The sequence below is a fragment of the Triplophysa rosa genome, linkage group LG2 (assembly GCF_024868665.1).
Source record: "Triplophysa rosa linkage group LG2, Trosa_1v2, whole genome shotgun sequence".
NCBI classification, from domain to species: domain Eukaryota; kingdom Metazoa; phylum Chordata; class Actinopteri; order Cypriniformes; family Nemacheilidae; genus Triplophysa; species Triplophysa rosa.
This window is the reverse complement of record NC_079891.1, coordinates 27,658,168-27,678,192: the sequence shown is the minus strand read 5'-3', so window position 1 is coordinate 27,678,192 and position 20,025 is coordinate 27,658,168. Positions and strand designations below refer to the sequence as shown.

General features: G+C 40.6%; 1 protein-coding gene across 1 annotated transcript; it reads left to right on the top strand.

Annotated features, from left to right (window-relative positions):
- Positions 1–843: 843 nt before the first annotated feature.
- brwd3 (bromodomain and WD repeat domain containing 3) lies at positions 844–19,989 on the top strand. The gene is made up of 40 exons (XM_057325610.1): positions 844–1,216; positions 1,346–1,404; positions 1,488–1,517; positions 1,658–1,717; positions 2,323–2,473; positions 2,616–2,714; positions 6,186–6,346; positions 6,527–6,748; positions 6,889–6,989; positions 7,679–7,749; positions 7,837–7,937; positions 8,153–8,193; positions 8,297–8,401; positions 8,590–8,743; positions 8,851–8,985; positions 9,111–9,239; positions 9,327–9,552; positions 9,731–9,865; positions 9,962–10,142; positions 10,354–10,444; positions 10,516–10,686; positions 10,773–10,861; positions 11,213–11,417; positions 11,498–11,596; positions 11,832–11,939; positions 12,058–12,182; positions 12,706–12,788; positions 13,024–13,135; positions 13,227–13,288; positions 13,374–13,529; positions 13,601–13,721; positions 13,800–13,925; positions 14,043–14,118; positions 16,110–16,160; positions 16,356–16,499; positions 16,594–16,746; positions 16,861–17,006; positions 17,140–17,216; positions 17,423–17,548; positions 17,625–19,989. Exons 1-40 carry the CDS (start codon positions 1,183–1,185, stop codon positions 18,317–18,319), a joined length of 5,211 nt encoding a protein of 1,736 aa, XP_057181593.1. The 5' UTR covers positions 844–1,182; the 3' UTR covers positions 18,320–19,989.
- Positions 19,990–20,025: the final 36 nt, after the last annotated feature.

Here is a 20,025-nt window from a genome sequence, read left to right as displayed (position 1 = left end):
GCTGTATCATGCAGCATTTGAATCCTAACAAAAGATCCTTATCACCTCAGTGCCCAAATGTGAGTGAGACAAATAACCCCTAAATGTAAATATCTGTTTAGCTCCATTTGTAAATATTGTTAATGATAAAGATTTTTATTTGTTTGAGACTATTTGCAAAAACTATATAAACAGAATATGGTTCTGCTACTAAGTGAGTGTATCCTCAAGATGAGCCCTACATGCTGCAACTATTTTCCAACGCAAGCAGGGGTTAGGATGTGAGATCTATACAACTCACTCCAAATCATAGGATCTATGAAATAGTGATTATTTGAAGGGTGTATATGAATGAACTGTCTCTGACATCAAAGTGAATTGATGAATGAATGCATGTTGATGAATAAGTACAAGCATCCATGACCTTCTCAGTCTGAATCATAGGAGGCAACAGACTGACAACCTATAAATGCTGTTTCACATCTCTGCAATTACATTGTAGAACAAATGACTGGTATCTTTACAACAATTTTATTTTAAGTAATTTAGTGTAAATGAATTAGAGCTTTAATACACAGTACATTGTGATCTAAATCATACAAACGAGAAAATAATTATAGGGTAAATATGATGACTGATGTTTGTGCATCAAAACAGGATGTCCGTGTATGTAGAAACATCATGCAGACATCTTGTTAAACAACTAAAAGGTCTTATGGCTGTATTACATTGTAAATACAATTTAAGAATGTTACATAATACTTACATATGATATTTATACAACATATTACATAACAGACAGGTAGTAAGTTACGGTGTAGAATAGTTTCCCTAACACGCTTGGCAGTTCTCCTCAGATGTCGTACACAGCCTATAAAACACAAATTTTATGTAAAATCCCGCCATGTTACATTTTTAAAATAAATAACATTTCGAAAACCACCCAACTGCAAAGCATGCAAAATGTCCGTCTCTGTGGAAAGTGTGCTAATGGTGCGCTCACCTGGGCTTCCCTTAGCGGAGAAGCATGGTACTACAGGTGCACGTGCGCACAGCCGCCGCGCGGGGGAGCTCAGACAAAGCAGCTCGAACGGCGGCTGCAGGCCGAAACACTGAAAGCAAATACAGCACAGGCTACTCTTAGCAAGCGGACCCCCACAACAAAAACACTCGGGAACATCCACCCACCGCCCGGGTCGGACCATGGCGGCTGAACCGTGCTCTCAGATTGAAGCCGGTATAGTGTATTTTTATGTATTTATTCCCAGAGAGACTTTATGCGGTGTTTTAGCATTAGCCCTAGAGGCTAAGCTAGGCTAAGCTAAAGCTAACATCTGGTGTTGTGTGTGTTTCTATTTCTCTGTAGAGTTGTATTTCCTGATTGCCAGATTTTTGCAGTCTGGACCATGTCAGAAATCCGCTCAGGTGAGATGGGCTGTAAGCGGCAGTGTTTTGCAGTGAGTGTGTGTTACGGTGTGTGTAACGCGCTGTGTGTCTGTATTTTGCAGATGCTGCTGGAGGAGCTGCACGAATATGAGGTGAGTTTCATCTCTCTTCTAACACTCGAACCCGTTATGTCAACTCTGATATCCCAACATCCGCATCTCTTCATCCCTGCGCGGCTGGGAAACGCGTGTCTAATTGATGTCTGTGGTGTTTTTCTCCGTTGCGTGTGCAGATCATCCCGAAGCGCTGGAGCTGGGAAGGGAAACAGTTTAAACGAAGCTTTGAGGACTGGGTGAGATTAAATAAACTCTCGCACACATAACATTACACACACACGGAAAATTTAGCACTTAACTCTCACAGGTGCTTTGCTCTCTTATATTTTAGCGCACAAAACTCGCGCCAAATTGACGATGTGGTGGTGGAATTGAGAACATTGTTAATCATATATACGAGTCAGTTTTTTACTTTGTTGGGAAGTTTTTATTTTCGGTGTCAAATTTATGGGATTGGTTTTGAAACGAAAGGCTTTGTGCGTGCAGGGGGTGGTGCCGGCGTTGGGACGCAAAAATATATATATACAGAAGGGATTGGTGGGCTAGTGCGTCACTCAAAACCACCGGCCAATCAAAGCCCGGTTGCTGCTTTCGAGAACAGGGAAGATAAGACGAGGAAGGTTTTTGATTGGCTGGGATGAGGCAGGGGGGTTGTGTGTGATAAAAGAGGCGGGCTTTCAGCAGGCTGTGTAAATATGTTTTCACAGATAAACGCAATGCACAATACACTTTTGTAATGAAACTGTTGTATATGATAATGATTTTACCACAGAGAATTGTTGGCCACAGGTTACAGGATTGTTTTCAAAGCACTGATCATTTTTGTATTCGTGTGTTTTAGGTGTTGATAAATCAGCACATACCTGCAGATTACCTGTTACGTACGTGTGAGCAGATTGGCCCGCTTGTAGATAAACACATTTCTCCTAGTGTACCCGGCGTACGCAGTTTACTGGGCACAGGACGACAGTCTTTACTGCGCACAGCAAAGAGTAAGAGCCTTACACAAATACAATGATGAGTGATATATCCACACAAGGATACTGCACCCAGCAAGCAATAAGAACAAATGTACACATACAAGCTCTCAATATGGCTTATTACAAAATTTTGTCATTTTTTCTTCTGCGTTAGGTACTTCACATACAGTATGGAGTGGTTCTGCAGTAGTTGCCCTGCACAGGGGGCGGCCGCCAGAACCGTCTATCAGCTGTGCCAAACCCCCAAATATAGGTGAGTCCTGCCCTCCTCTGTCCCATAATCATAATCCCTGCTCTCAAAAAAACTAACAGACACAAACTGATAGTTTTTTCCAGAAGCATCAATAGACCGTTTCATCGGACACGCGTGCACCTGACCCCCAGTTAACTTCCGGTCTGTGTTTGGCTAGTGTCTAATAATATAACTATTTATATTTTGTTTAATCTATGTTAATATTAATTTATATGATTATTTTAGTGTATAATAATTGTATTAAGTGTTCATTTTATTAAATAAACAATTTGTTGAATGGGTCCTGCGGTTTGGTCGCATTTAAAGAAATCGTATGGTACATTGACATCTATAGGTTGAGCTTAGTATCGCAGTTTAAATTTAAAATATTGGAGAGACAAGTTTAGCCAAGTATCGGTTCTCTCGGTTTCCAAGGTTCCCACTCTTCTTGAAAGTGCTTGAAAGTATTTGAATTTCTGACATATGAATTCAAGGACTTGAAAGTATTTGAAAACAGACATAGGTACTTGAAAGTGCTTAAATTAAACAAACTAGATTTTGTTAGTTGCATCGCGCTGTTAAAAAAATTGGTTAAGTGTTGCCGAAGCCAGAACAAAACAACGCTACTGATCTGGGGGAAAGCGGGAAGAACTTAAAAAAAGAGGCTTTGAGCGGATGGATCGTGATCATGTGCAGTCCTGCATAAAACAGTCAGAGGCGTGGAGTTATTTAACTCGCTCAATGCCAGAGAAGTGCAAATTCAACAATGCTTGAGCTATAATAAAAATATGGTTTATCAAAGTTAAGATGTGGAGTACACCAGCAGGTTATGCATCAAGCAAATGGTTAAGATCATCGTATACATTCAAACATATGTTGTATTAAACCACTGCTAAATAAGTTTCTTTTCAGCTACATTCATTTCAAGAATAATTTCATTAGTTATCATTATTCTTGTCAGTGAATGTGCCTTAAGAGTTTGAATCGTTTTTAGGATGTTAAGAAACACTGAAATGCTAGCTAGATAGCATTGGTTTAGCGAAAACAAAAACATGCTCCCAGCAGTGTTATCTGTTGCAGTAATGAACTTTTGCTGTGTGTTTGGGCGGAGGTTTGGATATTTGAGCTTGCTGTGTCTGAAGTCGCTCAGTCATTTTTTATCAAGTTCACCATATCAGCAGTGATGGAACGAAATGTTTGAATGCTGGTGTATTCCTGCACGCCTCAGAGAATCATCATACAGTAATATCATATATTTTTATTTACAATTTATTTTATATAATGTCTTGAAACTTTCCAGAGCACTATTTAGGCAGATTGACAGATGACATTGAACGCGTACATAGCGCCCTCAGGTCACCGTTGATTACTTGTCACATTGAATGCTAAATAAATAAATTGAAATTTGAAATGAAAGGCGAATTCCAAACAGAAGTGAACTCACCTATGTTGTACTACCTTTGAAGGGCAGAACCTTTTGAATTAAGCTCCTTGAGGGCATTCTCATCGTTTATTATCAAAACTAATAATGCACAATCATCCAGGTACTTGTCATTCTGACAAGTACAATAATAATAACATATATCAGGGTTTTTCCTGGCACAAAATGAGGCAGAGGTGGTGCCATCCTGATCTTTTACACACACACACGTAGGCCTACCGTACCTTTAAGTGGCTTAACCAAAGTGACTTTGAGTTTGACATATTAAAAGTTCTAATAAAATTAGATAAAAATGACAATTATTAAGTTATATAAAACATTACTTTTATTCAACCAAATTGAATTTTTTTAATCAAATAAAGCTTTTGTTATCATTTTCAACTAACTTTTCAGCCCACAATAGCCAACTGAATTAACCAGTCTTTCTAAATGAGCAAAGCTCGTTCACATATTTCATTCTCTGTGGTTCACTTTAAATGATTCAATTATCTCTTATATTCGCTAGTGACTGAGAAGTTCAATAGTTTAAATGAATCGGTTCAAATGAGTCATTCGTGTGCGAGTCGTTCTAAACGCATTGTGCGTTCATACTGGCGAACTCTCTGTGTACAGTATACGCTGATTCAACGATCCAACTGCACAGCATTACAATGATGTACGTCATGTTAATTTAATAAATTTCAAGAAATTAAACGTAGCCTACTTGGATGCAAAACAAACAGCCGTGAAACACAGGCTGGCTCTTGTTCTGGAACTCTTTTTAGCGCCTCAGTGTGCTGATAACGAAACAGCGCATCCACTGTGGCGTAATGTCGCAACTGCAGTTACAAATGACAGTCTCTTAAATGCACGCAGCATTTCTTGTGAAGACTCACAACATAATTTTGGCGAGAGCCTGAGGCGGCACGACATTAGATTGAGGCGGCCGCCTCCAATTTCTCTATGCAGGAAAAACCCTGTATATGAGATTATATTGACAAATGATTAAACCAAATTGAATGTTTGTCTTTTTTTAAACTTTTTTCTTGCTTAAAAACCAAAAGTAAACATGTTTTCCCTGCAGTAGGTTTGCATTTGTTAGAAATGGTTTAATAAAATATTTAAAATCAATACATAATACATGATATAATTTGCTCTTGATGCAAGTAGCCATGTTAACATCAGGATAATGTACAGCCAGTCGGTTGTCATCACAAAAGAAACCCTTTCTGTGTGATACTTGTCTCCGCTTCAGTCCTTTATTCTATCATAAGCGGGCGCCTGTACTGTACAGTATCCCATACTTGCATTGGAATGTCTCCACAGTTACTATGAAAAATAATCCAAATCACTAATTGACCAGTGTGAATTTTCTAAATTCCTCAAAACAATGAACAATTTTCTAAGTCTCACTATCTATTATAAGTAACTCGAGACAAGACATTTTTATACTCCACGTAGACTGTAAATCATTAAAAAAAAACGATGTGAAATGTAAACATTATTGTGCTTTTTATTCAAAGAAGCTCCCTTTTGTTTATGTCTTGGCCTCTCCAATATGGCAGCATTGTTGTACCCATAACAGCAACAGGCCAAAGCCTTCAATGCGGTGTCTATTTATGTCTGTGACTGCATGTACCCTTTGCTAACAGACTTCTGAAATTGCCCTTTGTGAAGAGAGAAATCATAAAAAATGGTATCCTTTTCCCAAAGTGCCCGGCGATGGCACAAAAACACAGTTTTAAATTTGACCAAAATGTGCTTGAAAAAGTCCTTGAAAGTCCTTGAATTTGGTGTTGATGAAAGTGTGGGAACCCTGGGTTTCTTTTGATTGTTATCAGAAATAATCTACAGGCACTCTATTGTTTGTGAATATGTACCGGAAGTTAAGGTGGGGTCACAAAAGTGCTCATGCGTTTGTTTATGGTGTTAAGATGAAACCGTCTATTTAAGCTGAGCCTTCTGTTTCAACTAAATATAGAAATGGTGCTTTGTGACTTTTGATTGATGTACATAGGGGTTGTTTAAAATGTTTATTTGTGAATTGAAAGGGTTTTAATCTTTCGGTACAGTGTCAATCATGGGTGCCCGACGAACAACAGGAGTGGCTCGATTTGGCCAAGCCCTCCCATCCTGCATCTATCAGCACATGAAAATGCATCGGAGGATTCTGGGTCACCTCTCATCTGTGTACTGTGTGGCGTTTGACCGGACCGGGCAACGCATTTTTACGGTAATGTATTTATTTGAGTAAAATCATGGATTTAGAATAGGGTATCGGAGGAGTAATAAAAATGTTTTTTTTTACTTATTCATACAAATATGAAAGTTTATTGTTGATTCAGTCACCCTTATAACATTTTGTTTGGAATTTTGTACTTGTTTGTAATCTGGCTTCATGTTTTTCTCTAAGGGTTCTGATGACTGCCTTGTGAAGATCTGGGCGACTGACGATGGACGTCTCCTGGCCACCCTGCGAGGTCACTCGGCAGAGATTTCCGACATGACGGTGAACTTTGAGAACACGCTTCTCGCCTCTGCCAGCTGTGACAAGATTGTCCGTGTGTGGTGCCTCCGTACCTGTGCACCTGTGGCAGTATTACAAGGGCACACTGCCTCCATAACCTCAATACAGGTGCGTATGAGGCAGGTTTACATTTATGGATTGACCTCAAAGGAGAATATAGGGTGCTGTAGGGAGCAAAGACAAATTTGTCAGTTCAGTTTGGTTTCTGTGTGTTTAAATGGAAATTCATTCTGTCTGTTTGTCTGCAGTTTTCTCCATCAGCATTAGGTTCCTCTCGGTATCTTGCCACCACTGGTGCAGACGGCATGGTTTGTTTCTGGCAGTGGAACTCGCTCAGTATGAAGTTTGTGTAAGTGTGACTGTGTGTTTGTGTAAATCTTAACGGTATAGTTCACCCAAAAGTAACAATTCGGTCATTTATCAACCCTCATGATCTGTAGATAACACTTTCTTCTGTGAAACACAAAAGAAGAACATGTTTTAGTGGTTTTGTGTCCATACAATCGAAGTCTGTGGCTGCCAGTGTTGTTTAGTGCCCGGTGTTCTTCAAAATATCTTTTATGTTCTGCAGAAGGTAGAAAGTCGTATAGATTCGGAATGACATGAGGGTGAGTAAATGATGCTAGAATTTTCATTGTTGGGGAACTATCACTTTAAAGGATAGTTCACCTTCAGAATGAAAATTCTGTCATCATTTACTCACCATGTTGTCATGTTTAACCTGTGTGATTTTCTTTCTTCTATGAAATACAAAAATATTTGAAAAAAGTTGGTGACCAAAAACCGTTGGTCTCCATTGACTTCTATTGTATGAACACAAAACCAATGCAAGTTTACCAACATTTTTCAAAATATCTTTTGTGTTCTGCAGAAAAAAGATCAAATTGATAAGTTTAAAATGATAAGAGGAAGTGTAAATAATAAAAGATATTTTCATTTTGAAGGTGAACTTTACCTTTAAGTGAATCATTTATTTGTCTCACAACAGTGATAAACTTTCTTACCTTATAAAAATGTCAATGTGCTGTGTGTTTGCAGTGATAGGCCTGTGAAGTTTATCGAACGTTCTCGTCCTGGGGTTCAAATTTCCTGCTGTTCCTTCAGCTCTGGTACGTTAGCCCCCTCACACAAATGTTTCATGCTTCTTCAGGATTATGTTATGATTTTATGAGTGTAATTCTGACCTTTGACCTCAGGGGGGATGTTTCTGGCCACTGGAGGAACAGATCACATGATCAGAGTTTACTACCTCGGCACAGAGATGCCCATGAAGCTTTCGGACCTAGATGCCCATACGGTGAGAGAGGGAGGAAACAGACAGGCACAGAGATGAGAAATATGGAAATTAGAAAATACTGTGGTAGAATTATACAGTCAAAAGACAGAACAGAGCCTTCTGGGTGATTAAAGGAATGTAATGCAAGCTGGACATACTGAAAGGAGATTACATGAATATATAAAACAAATGTATTCTTCAATGTAAATTTTGTTGATTAGATATTTTGTTTTCAGGACAAAGTTGTAGCTATTCAGTTCTGCAATAACACTGATGGGTGAGTAGTATTATCATTGTACAGTGTGTGCATTTTTTCTTTATGATTGAGGTTGTTGTTGATTGGATGTTTTGTTTTATTTGGGTTTGTCTGATTGCTCTAGTCTCAGGTTTGTGAGTGGTAGTCGGGATGGTACGGCTCGGATTTGGCATTACCAGCAGCAGGAATGGAAAAGTATCGTGCTGGACATGACTACTAGATTACCAGGGTTAGTGTGTGAACACTTTATTGTGACAGATGACAAGTTTCTGTTGCCAAGTATGGATTGGGCATGATCATATGGCGTTTGCTTTGTCTGCAAAGACATGTAAAAAAATGTACTACTAATACTAGTACTCTGTGTGTTTCCTTTTGTTATTATTAGCAACTGTATGGACATATGTGTTGTGTTCACAGGAATGCTGTGGTAACAGGTGATGATAAATCAACCAAGTTGGTTGTGACCATGGTCGCGTGGGATCGCTGCGACCGTTCTGTCATCACAGCCGTTTCGAACTGCCTCCTCAAAGTCTGGAACTCAACAAACGGGCAGTTATTACATGTGCTGTCGGTATGTGTTTGTGTGTGAGAACTTGGTCCAGTTTTCTGATTGGTTGATGCGGCGCGTGGCGTTTGCCTTAATGTGAGGATCACACATGCATGGTTATTTGCCCGTAGGGTCATGATGATGAGGTGTTTGTTTTGGAAGCCCACCCCTTTGACTCGCGAATCTTGTTATCGGCTGGCCATGATGGTAACATCAATATCTGGGACCTCAGCAAAGGCCATAAAGTCAGAAACTTCTTCAACATGGTGAGGACGCATGACTCATCTGTCCTCATTTTATTTAAAAGAAATCACAGATGGTGAAAAAGAAAAAAAATGGCGTATAGAATTGAAAATTTTTACTTTTTTCCTCTTTCACCGTTTCTTCGTAGATTGAGGGTCAGGGTCATGGCGCTGTGTTTGACTGTAAGTTTTCAGTGGACGGGCAGCACTTTGCTTGCACAGACTCTCATGGTCATCTGCTCATCTTTGGCTTTGGGTGTAGCCAACTTTATGAAAAGGTCTGTGCTTGTGTTGGATCAGCTGGATTCGCAACTTTACGAGCAGATGATTGAAACCTCTGTTCTTTGTTCCAACTCTACACTCAGATTCCAGACCAAATGTTCTTCCATACGGATTTCCGGCCGCTGATCAGGGACTCCAATAATTTTGTACTAGATGAGCAGACGCAGCAGGCTCCTCATCTCATGCCGCCACCATTCCTGGTGGATGTGGATGGGAACCCCCACCCGCCCCGCAATCAGCGTCTTGTGCCAGGACGAGAAAACTGCAAAGAGGAGCAGCTTGTACCACAGCTTGGCTACATGGCTAATGGTAACTACTTTGAAACAAAACAAATGTTCTCATTGTTCAGATCTGTAGCTAAATATTTTTTTTGGCTAAATGGATAAATTTACGTTCTCTTTATGTGTAGGACTTCATCAAGTATACTTTGTGTTTCAGCCTTATTTAGCTGGAATAAAGACGAGAGAACCTGTTTAATGTTTCCTAGGTGATGGGGAAGTAGTCGAGCAGGTGATTGGCCAGCAGACCGCAGAGGAGTCTCAGGAAGAAAGCCCATTGGATGATCTGATCAGACAGCTCCAGCACCAGCAAGATGAGCGGCTCATCTCAGGAAGTCCATCAGGTTCGAATGATCTGATATTAAAGCATCTCTTACAACATCTAAATGTGCCACCTGTTGGATTAAAGGATGTAAACTGAAGCTGCTTTTCATGTTCAGGTGCTGAAGGGGCTGGTGGTCCTCTGTCACCGCCTAATGTGGGACTGCGGCGTAGCGGACAGGTTGAGGGCGTGAGGCAGATGCACAATAATGCCCCACGCAGTCAGATGGCCACTGAGCGAGACCTGCTGGCATGGAGTCGTCGCGTGGTGGTTAATGAAGTACAGTCTGGCATTTTCAGGTAAATGTTCTAAAAATATACTGATGTTAGTACGTTTAAGGAGACAAAGGCAAACCTTTAACTTTTTGATTACCAGCCATTTTTCAACCCCTGGGTTACATCACATTAATATATCAGCATTATAAATGTACAATATTGTCAAATTGAATTTTTGTTTGTACTTAAAAAAACACTGCTCCTGTGCTGATGTAATATGTTTGTGTATTTTTAGAGTCATGGAGGACTGCAGGCAAGCGAAAGGAGAGGTGGAGCGGTCTTTCTACATCACTGAGAAGAAAAAAAAACCTGCGCTCACAACAGGAGTGAGTGTTACACATGTACACGTATACACAAATATATCCATCCGGATATAACACTCATTTTCTTTCTGTAGGGCGAGACGATAGGTGAGAGCGTTCGCATTTTGCGAAGGGCTCAACGGAAGCCACAGCAGCGGAGACACACGTATCAAACCCGCTCAACCCGAGACAGGAGGCGTAGCGCAAGCACACGCACGTACACGCGTGCCGAGGACAGCACAAGAGAATCCAACAGCGATGCAGAGGTAAAAACTTAAGGCTCAAACTACCAGGATGTTCCTGCTGCACTTTATTCAGATTTGTTCAGTTAAATATACTGTATGTGTTCAAGCAGCAGGAGGAAGAGGAGGAGGAGGAACAGAATGAGAACAGTGACGTGTCGTCGGCTGAAGCACAGTGGGAGAAAGACAGCAGTTCCAGGTTCAGTGTTTGAAATATAGTGTCCCAGTATTTCACAGAATAAAATTGTACTTTTTTCCATTTTATTTATGCAAATATGTGTTAAAGCACTGTTTAAAATTGGTCTTGAACAGAGTTTGGCAACTTTTTAGTCATGTTTGCAATTCAAAACTTGGTATAAAAAAGTGAGATAAATGTATATGCAGTCATGAAACTTATTTAATTGTGATGTGACGCAGTAAAAAATTAAAACTAGTTTAGGTTTGAACTAGGCCTGTAAATAAAATTAACCACAAGTTGTTTTTCCAGAGTTGTGTTTTAAGGTCAAAAGTGGTTGAGGTTTTCACGAAAATGTTTAATTTGGTTTTACAGTGACTCTTCCAGCGAGTATTCTGATTGGACGGCAGATGCAGGAATTAACCTCCAGCCCCCTAAGCGACTAACCAGAAGGCAAGCCCGTCTCGCCAGGAGCAGCAGCTCGGAGGAGGAGGAGGAGGGTGCAGGGCAGAGAGAAGATGATGAGAGAGCGAGCAAATCACCAGATAAAAAGAAGAAACCTAAACAGACCAAACAGCGGGTGAGCATCAATCTATTCCTCATCCTTTGATGCATCTTTGTATTCAAATGTAACTGACATAAGTGTGTGCATGTGTTTAGTCTGTACCTGCTGGGGAGTTAGAGGAATGGTTGCCCCCATCTTGGATCATGGAGACCATTCCAAGACGATCACCTTTTGTACCTCAAATGGGAGATGAGGTATGTCTTTGTTAAATGTAGAAACACACTGTGGCCACACGAAACCACATCAATACGTCCATTTGAATTATTAGACAAGGGGGGATTGTTATGCTTAAAAATAGGTTCCATATTACAAAATGTAAGAGGTTTGCATGTCTGCGTGTTTTATTTGAAGCACCCTGATGCTTGACGTAATATAATTTCTATACACATGCAGCTTACTGCAGTCATCTCTCTCTGTTACCTTTTGCAGTTGATATATTTCCGTCAGGGACATCAAGCATACGTCCGAGCTGTGCGTCGTGCCAAAGCCTACAGCATCAATCCTCAGAAACAGCCCTGGAACCGCCTGGACCTCAGAGTAAAGAAATAACATCCTTGTTAGAAATAATCAAGGCAAAATTACATGTGGTTTACCTTTTTTTGATACCAAACCAGTATGGTCATAAAGGTACGTTGTTTGTTTGTCTTTTATTTAGGATCAGGAGTCTGTGAAGGTAGTGGGTATTAAATATGAGGTCGGGCCGCCCACTCTGTGCTGCCTCAAACTGGCTTTCCTGGACCCTACCTCAGGGAAAATGACTAAAGAATTCTTCAGCTTGAAGTATGCATACTAGTACTAACAAACACTCATAAACCATTGTAGGGCTGTCAAACAATTTATCCCGATGAATCACATCCATAATAAGTTTGAATTTGTGTAATATATATCTGTGTACTGTGCACATTAATTTTGTGTGTATAAACACATACAAATACATGCATATATTTAAGAAAAATATCAAAAATATAAAACATCTATATATCATTTAAATTATAAATATATGTAAATATGTCCTAAATGTGTATAAAATAAATATGTATACATGTATGTGTATGTTTTTGTGCTTAAAAATACAAAATTAATATGCGCAGTAAAGAGACATACAGTATATTTTGAAAACACAAACTTTTATTCTGGATGTGATTAATCCTTTAAACATTACAGTTAAAGGTATGGAGGGATTGTAGGCTTACTGATAATGGAATAGCATACCGGATACTAATACAAAATATTACATCATAAAGTTTACATCATCGTTTTTTATTAGTAAATGTAAAATTGTTGAATATGGTTGTCTCTTTAGGTATCATGACATGCCTGATGTCATTGACTTTCTGGTGCTACAACAGTTTTATAATGAGGCCAAAGAACGAAACTGGCAAGCAGGTGTGTTTTATTTTTTCTTCTTATTTGGATGGCATAATTGAAATTTAAAGTGGTACTTTCAGATAAGCACAGGTAGATAATATGATCGTTCTCGCATTTACATTTATGCCTATTGCAGATGATTTCATCTAAAGCTTCATTTGAGGTTTTCAAGCATGTGTGTTCCATGAGAGCGGAAACTATTATCAATGCACTGCTAACGCCAGGCCAAGCTTACAGAAGTGTGTATCTGCAGGTCACCGTTTCAGAAGCATCATCGATGATGCCTGGTGGTTCGGTTCGGTGGAGAGTCAGGAGCCATTTCAGCCTGAATATCCCGACAGCCTCTACCAGTGCTACGTTGTCAGGTACAGTTTGATGAGGTCATGATCCAGAAAATGTGTTGGTGTTCTTGATCGGTTGCTTTGGGACATTACGAATGCATGTGTTGTCATACAGGTGGGATAACGGAGAGAGAGAGAAGATGAGTCCGTGGGATATGGAGCCCATACCTCAGGAAGGTAATGACTTGCTTTTCTTGAGCTCTGACATTAAACCAGCCAATCATGCTCTGTCGTGTCTGATTGTGTGATTGGCAACCCACAGCTCCAGTCCCAGAGCACGTTGAGGACAGTGTACCGGTCACAGAGGATGAGCTTCAATCGCTGCTGTACACCCCGCAGGTGGGCGAGTGGGGGCTACACATACGAGATGACGAGTGTGAGAGAGTCATTACCGCCATAGATCAGCTGCTGACATTCGGTAGGAGAAACACACAACAAGACAAAGATTTTAGTTTCAAACTTTGTCTAATCACACCCTTGTGCATTTAGACGTGGCAAAGCCCTTCTCCTGTCCTGTCGATTTAAGAGAATATCCAATGTACTGTACTGTTGTGGCCTATCCCACCGCCCTCATCACCATCAGAACAAGATTAGTGCACCGTTTCTACAGGTAAACACAGCGCTCAAAGTCACACAAACTCAAATCATATACAGTTGCCAGAGTTCTCTCATTTCTGTGTATGTGTAGGCGGATCTCAGCGCTGATGTGGGAGGTGCGTTACATCGAGCATAATGCTCGAACATTTAACGAACCACAGAGCCCCATCGTCACGGCAGCTAAAACGGTCACTGACGTCCTGCTGCGGTTCATCAGGTGAGAAACGGCACATGCTGCTCCTTACTCAAAGCTACAGACCCTTCGGTCCACCTGCTGGGCTCAGTCTCCACATGTAGCTTTTCATTATTCATGCTCGTCTGTGTTTCGTCGTAGGGATCAAAGCTCCACTGATATCTTGGATCTGTACAATAAGATGAAGACCGAACTCAGCAGCGCAGGAGAGGAAGAGGTGAGCCTGGGAGTTTGAGTATGTGTGAAGTGTGTATGTACGGGACAGTGTACAGTCAGCCAGGTTTCGCAAAGGAAACTAACATGGTGATCAGCCCGATGCAGAGCGGAGAAATGCTGGGTGATGCAATTGACCAATCAAAATAGTGTTTAATGGTGCTGTGTGTAGTTATTTGTGATGCGATCTGGGAAAACCCGTCGGATGTCGCACTGGGATGTTTTCGTTAAGTTATCATTCTATAACATCTTGTCTGTCATCTCTGAAAACAGTTTGGCTAAAATTGCTTGTTTATTTCTGAAAAGTAGCGATATATAGTGGCAAGATGATGTATAGGAGAGATTACGACTCCCCTACTTCTGATTGGTTCATTCACTCCTCGCCACTCCTGCTCATGTGAGCCGCCTTCGGAACGTGATCGCAACACATACTTGGGATAATTAAAAGTTCAGAGACTATGCCCATCAGAAACAACAGAAAACTTGCTTCACTACTTACTAAGTTTCCGTTTTCTTCAGGGTAAAGTTAGCTAGTCTCCTTGTGTGGTGATACAGTGCTTTTAGCGCACCTGACAGAGCTCTCATTCTTTAAGTGTGCCCAGCACCATTTTCATATTAACACTGCATTATTTTCACTTTATTTTAATGGTTGTCATACAGTGTGTTTTATATTTTTCAACACTAGGGAATGTTTTTATATTAAATTGTTAATAAGGGCTTTTCACACTTGAAATCGTTAACCCCGGGTTATTCTTAACCCCAGGTAAACGGAATCCTGGGTTATCTGTTTCACGTTTCACACTGCTTGTAATTTACCAGGGGTCAAGAGATAACCCTGGGTATTCATAATCTGATGTTTCACACTGTACTTCACTAAACCCTGGGTTAACATTCTTATTTGCATATTTGCGGTGTCAACAGTCATGATTGGATAAATACTGCAGCGTCAAACTGTCTGAATAAAAATAGTGCCTGGTCCCTTTAAATAACAGAATACCTCGTTGCTCCGCATCCGGGGAAAAATGACGCCTCGCAAATCCTTTTTGGCTGTTTTAAGCCTCTTAAAACGTTACTTACTCAAATAAATAAAAACTCAAAGGATTGTTTACACAGCGCATGGAGTTTCTGTGACTGTGCACAGCTTGTGAAATGAGGTAAGCGCTGTTCAGTTTTTGATTGGGTGTCCGTTGCTAAGCGTCTTGTCATATCATTCTCACCCGGCTTCGTTTCACACTGCACACGTTGACACCGCAATGCGGGGTTAACCCTGCAAAAGCGGTGCTAACCCTGCTTCGGAGCAGGGTTTCATAACCCTGGGGATAATGCGGGGCTAACCCCGCTTCAAAATTACAGTTATGAAACATTTACCCGGGGTTAAAAGCAGGGTTTAGAATAAAGATAACCTGGGGTTAAGTGCAGTGTGAAAAGCCCTATAGAGTATTACTTTTACTTGTGATACTTGACCGTTGTGCTTTTATTTTCATTGCTTTTTTATCGCTAACTTTAAACCTGTTTTTCTCAAAATTACGTTTCTGAAGATCATAGCGGTCAGCCGATTTAGGATAAATATAACTATTGGCTAAAAGGTATGAATAAAATAAAAAATGGCTGGAACCCAGCTTTCATATGGTATCAAAATCTGAAATATGTACAATTTCACCATGTACAGGTCACACCACAGGATCTATTGACAGAAATGCAAACATTTAACTGTCTTCAGATTTGTATAAAGACCTTACATAATGAAGCGTTATGTGTTTTTTCACCTTAGAATGAGCTATTTCTATCTACATACACCGCGGGTACCCTTGCATGGAAATCGCCATGTTGTTTCTACAGTAGCCCTAAACGGACAAACTGCTCTACAGAGCGCATTACGTAAATGTGTTATCTCCGACATCTTAGTCCTGTGTCAGCCTCTGTAGTGCTTTGAAAGGGAGGGGGTGGCGTGAGCCGTAAACTATAAACTATTCAGTGTATCTGTTTGTTCTTTAGGAGACAGTGGATGTGGATTCAGACACTCCCTGCACCTCCACTGGCCAAAGGGTGAGAACTTTTAAACACATTTTTATAAGAAGTCCAATTTGTTTGTAAGAATGAATGTAATCGTCTGTTTCAATACAGCTACTTTGTTTATATTATTATAATATAATATATTATTGTATTTATGTGCGGTATGTATGTGAACTAAATAAAATGAGAGAAGAAATCAAAATGTTTAACCCCTCTTACCATTTTTAGAGGTCCAATAGTGTGCCTCAGAAACGAGGTGTGGTCTTGGATGTAAATGCATGGCAGGGACAGTGCAGGGAACTTCTGAGGAGAATGATGGCAAGCCCAGACTCACAGGCGTTCCGCCAGCCTGTCGACCTTTTTGCGTACCCGGTAACTTCTTTGCACTCTTTTTCTATCCACTTCTGCTGTCTTTAGCGTGACCTTCTCACATTATTCAGATCTAATTTGAAACTCTCTGTTTCAGGATTATCGAGACATTATTGATACCCCTATGGATTTAGGCACTGTTTCTGAGACTTTGATGGGTGGAAACTACGAGAATCCGATGGAGTTTGCCAAAGACGTGCGGCTAATTTTCAGCAATTCCAAGGCTTACACGCCAAACAAAAAGTCACGGGTAAGACCGGCACTCTTTGTTGTATAAATGTGGTTCTGATAGTGTTTGTAGACTATTGGGCTGGGCGATATTCGTGTGGATCTACACTGTAAAACAATGTTTGTTGTCTTTCAGATCTACAGCATGACCCTGAGTCTGTCTGCGTTCTTTGAGCATCAGGTGATTTCTATCATCTCAGATTATAAATCTGCTGTCCAGAATGAGCGCAGGAATCAACAGAGACTCAGTTACAGCAAGAGATTACAGTCACTTCCTAACAGGTAACACGCATGCGCACGCACGTAAATCATCATGATTATTTTTACGTACCTAGTAAAATTTTACATGCCGTGGCTAATGTATAGATTTATACACGTATACACCCAAGCATAACAGTTTCCTTTGTACTTGCAGCCCCAAAGGAAAACAAAAATCAGGGAAGAAAACCTCCCAGACACCTGCAAAGATCTGCTCACGGAAAACCCCACAAGGTGTGTTGGTCTGTCTTTGAAAGTCGTTTTGGTGTTGTTTTCATATTTATTTTGAGTGTGGAATCACTTTAACACATAACACACAAGTGTAAGCACATGCAAATAGTGGTCACTCACAGAACATGTGACATGTAACTCACAGGTGTAAACGGTAGACCTGATTGCCTAAGACGGGTCTTAATACCAGATTTATTTTTCTCAATCAGATCTGAATGCTGAAGTCGATGAAGACAGTCAGCCTTCATCTTCATCCAGCACTTTCTCCTCCTCTACCTCATCCTCTTCATCAGGCAGAGTTACACGCAGCCGAGTTACACCACGGAAACTCTCAGGTATGCACGCGCACGAATTTATATCGCACTTATTTGTCTTTCCTTTGAGTTAATTGTGAAATTGCGTTCTTTGTAGATGCCAATGGCCTGCTGTCAAACGGAAGTCGAAGTTCACGTAGATGTACAGCATTGACGGAAGAGGGCGAGATCTCTGAATCCGAGAGGTCTGGTACATCAAGCACATCTTCTTCATCAACATCGTCTTCCTCCACATCGTCGTCTTCGTCAGAGAGCGAGGACAGCGAGGATGAGGTGGCCGGCTTTGCCGACGGCGGCGATCATGACTACAGCAAAGCTCCTCAAACCCAACAAAAGGGCAAAGTGGCAGCTGCCTCCGTGGATGACTCAAACCGCAAGAGAAAAGGAGAAGAGGAAACGACAACTGAACCAGCAAAACGCATGCGGAAAACAGAGTTACGAGTGGAGGAGCCTGAAGAGGAGGAGCCTGAAGAGGAAGAGGAGGAACCTGAAGAGGAAGAGGAGGAGGAGGAAGAAGAAGAAGAATCTGAAGAGTCTGAGAAGGAGTCTGAGGATGATGAGGCTGTTCAGTCAACAGGACATACTGGAAGTCAGAGGTCAACTCAAAAGACTGCAAAGGCGGGGCGGGTCAATACTCGTAACCAAGGACGACGGACAGTTTTGTACAATGACGAATCGGAAGAGGAGGGGTCAACGACAGACCCGCTGAACTTGGGAATGTCACGCTCTGGAAGAGTCCGTCGAATGACTGAGAAAGCAAGGGTCAGCCATCTCATGGGCTGGTCGCACTAAGACTTTGGCGTTTTATGACCCAAACACAGACTCACTACAGCGATACTGCAGGGATTTTCTTTTTAGGCTCTTTCTTATGTTGTTGACTTGATGTTCATGACTCTTCCTGGACTGTGGTGCTTTCTCTTGTTTGTGGTTTACATGGAAACCACCATGCCATCAACTAATCAATCACCTCTGCCTTATTCTGGTCCAGGGCAGTAAGAGTCAACTCTCCTCCTCACGTCCAGTTTATCGTTCCTGGCCCTCTCTATTAATCTTGACTTCTTCCTGTATGACAGATTTATTTTGATTCCCAATTTGGTGTGTTTGGTTTCTAGTTCTTCTGAGGAATTTCTGTCTGTTCACTTTATGATGATCAGAAAGATGGTGCTGCTCTCCTCTTCCTCCATCATTCTAGCATTCGTTTCATTCTCTTTTGGGAAATCAGTGTTTAGTTTCTGACTTTGCCATGCGGGGGGACACATGTTTACCATAAATTTCAGCTGACTTGACTCTACTATTAAATCAGGTTGTACACTTACCTCTGTTGAGTAATAATAATATTATCCTTTTATGTCATGGTTGTAAGCATTGCTGTTTTTAGATTTTTGTGCGGGTGTTGGATTGGTCCAAACCTCTCGGATGCATTAACTACTTCCAGATTGTGCTTACTATGCCTCATCCATTAGAGCACAGATACGAGGAGGATTATGGGAAATGTGTGAGAAAATGCATTGTTTTCTTCTGTTCAGTTATACAAACCCACATCAAAATGTTTTTACAGAAAATATTTATTTTTACACTGCTGTATAGTACACTTTGATTAATTTTTATCTTACACTAAGGAGAACAACAGTAATAATGTTTGCACATTTATGTCAAGTATGTGGCAGCTGATTTGAGGGTAAGAGATTAGAATCCTGGACTCTGGTTCAGATACAATGTAAATTAAAACAGGTTACCCTCAAACCATCTTATTGTTTATTTTCTTGCATTTTTATTTCCTTATGTTGTTTCTCCGCTTCATCGTGTAAACTGAAGAGATTGTTTTGTACAGGGATGAAATAGAACCCCTCTCTGAAAATGGTTTAACATGGTTATCTGATCACTGTTGTTGTCTATTTTCAGAATGGTGAATATTTAGCATTATTGATTGGAGGGATCAGATGTAAAACCTGGGTGATTTGTCAGAGGGTGTTAACAGAAGTATGTATGTTGTGGTCTCTCAGAAACGCTTATTACATCCTTTTTATTTGGTACTTTGAATTATTTTCGTCTTATTTTCCTCTATGATAAACTAGAAATTTACCTCAATCCAGTCCCTAGACCACACTTGTACAACAGCAGCCAATCACAATGCAGAGAAATATTTCTAGCCAATCAAGATACTTCGTTAACCTTCTCAGCCTGTGTGCCCTTGCCTTTACACAGGAGTTGACCAGACTGTTTTGAGTTCATTTTGTCTGCTCGTTTCACGTCATTTTTTCATCAAAGCTCATTTTCGCTTTCCGTGGGTCTCCGTGGCATTTTAGCATTCCGTGGGGTGGCAGACAAATAAAGGTTCTGTTACAATAATACTGGAGATGGTCATGAAGAAATTACGTTAAATGTAATAAGCTTACGTGCGTGTCTAATTTTTTACACGTTTTAGATTGTGGGTTTTTTATATAATAAAATGGTAAAACTGTTATCGTCTGTTTTGTGACTGAAAACATACATACCTG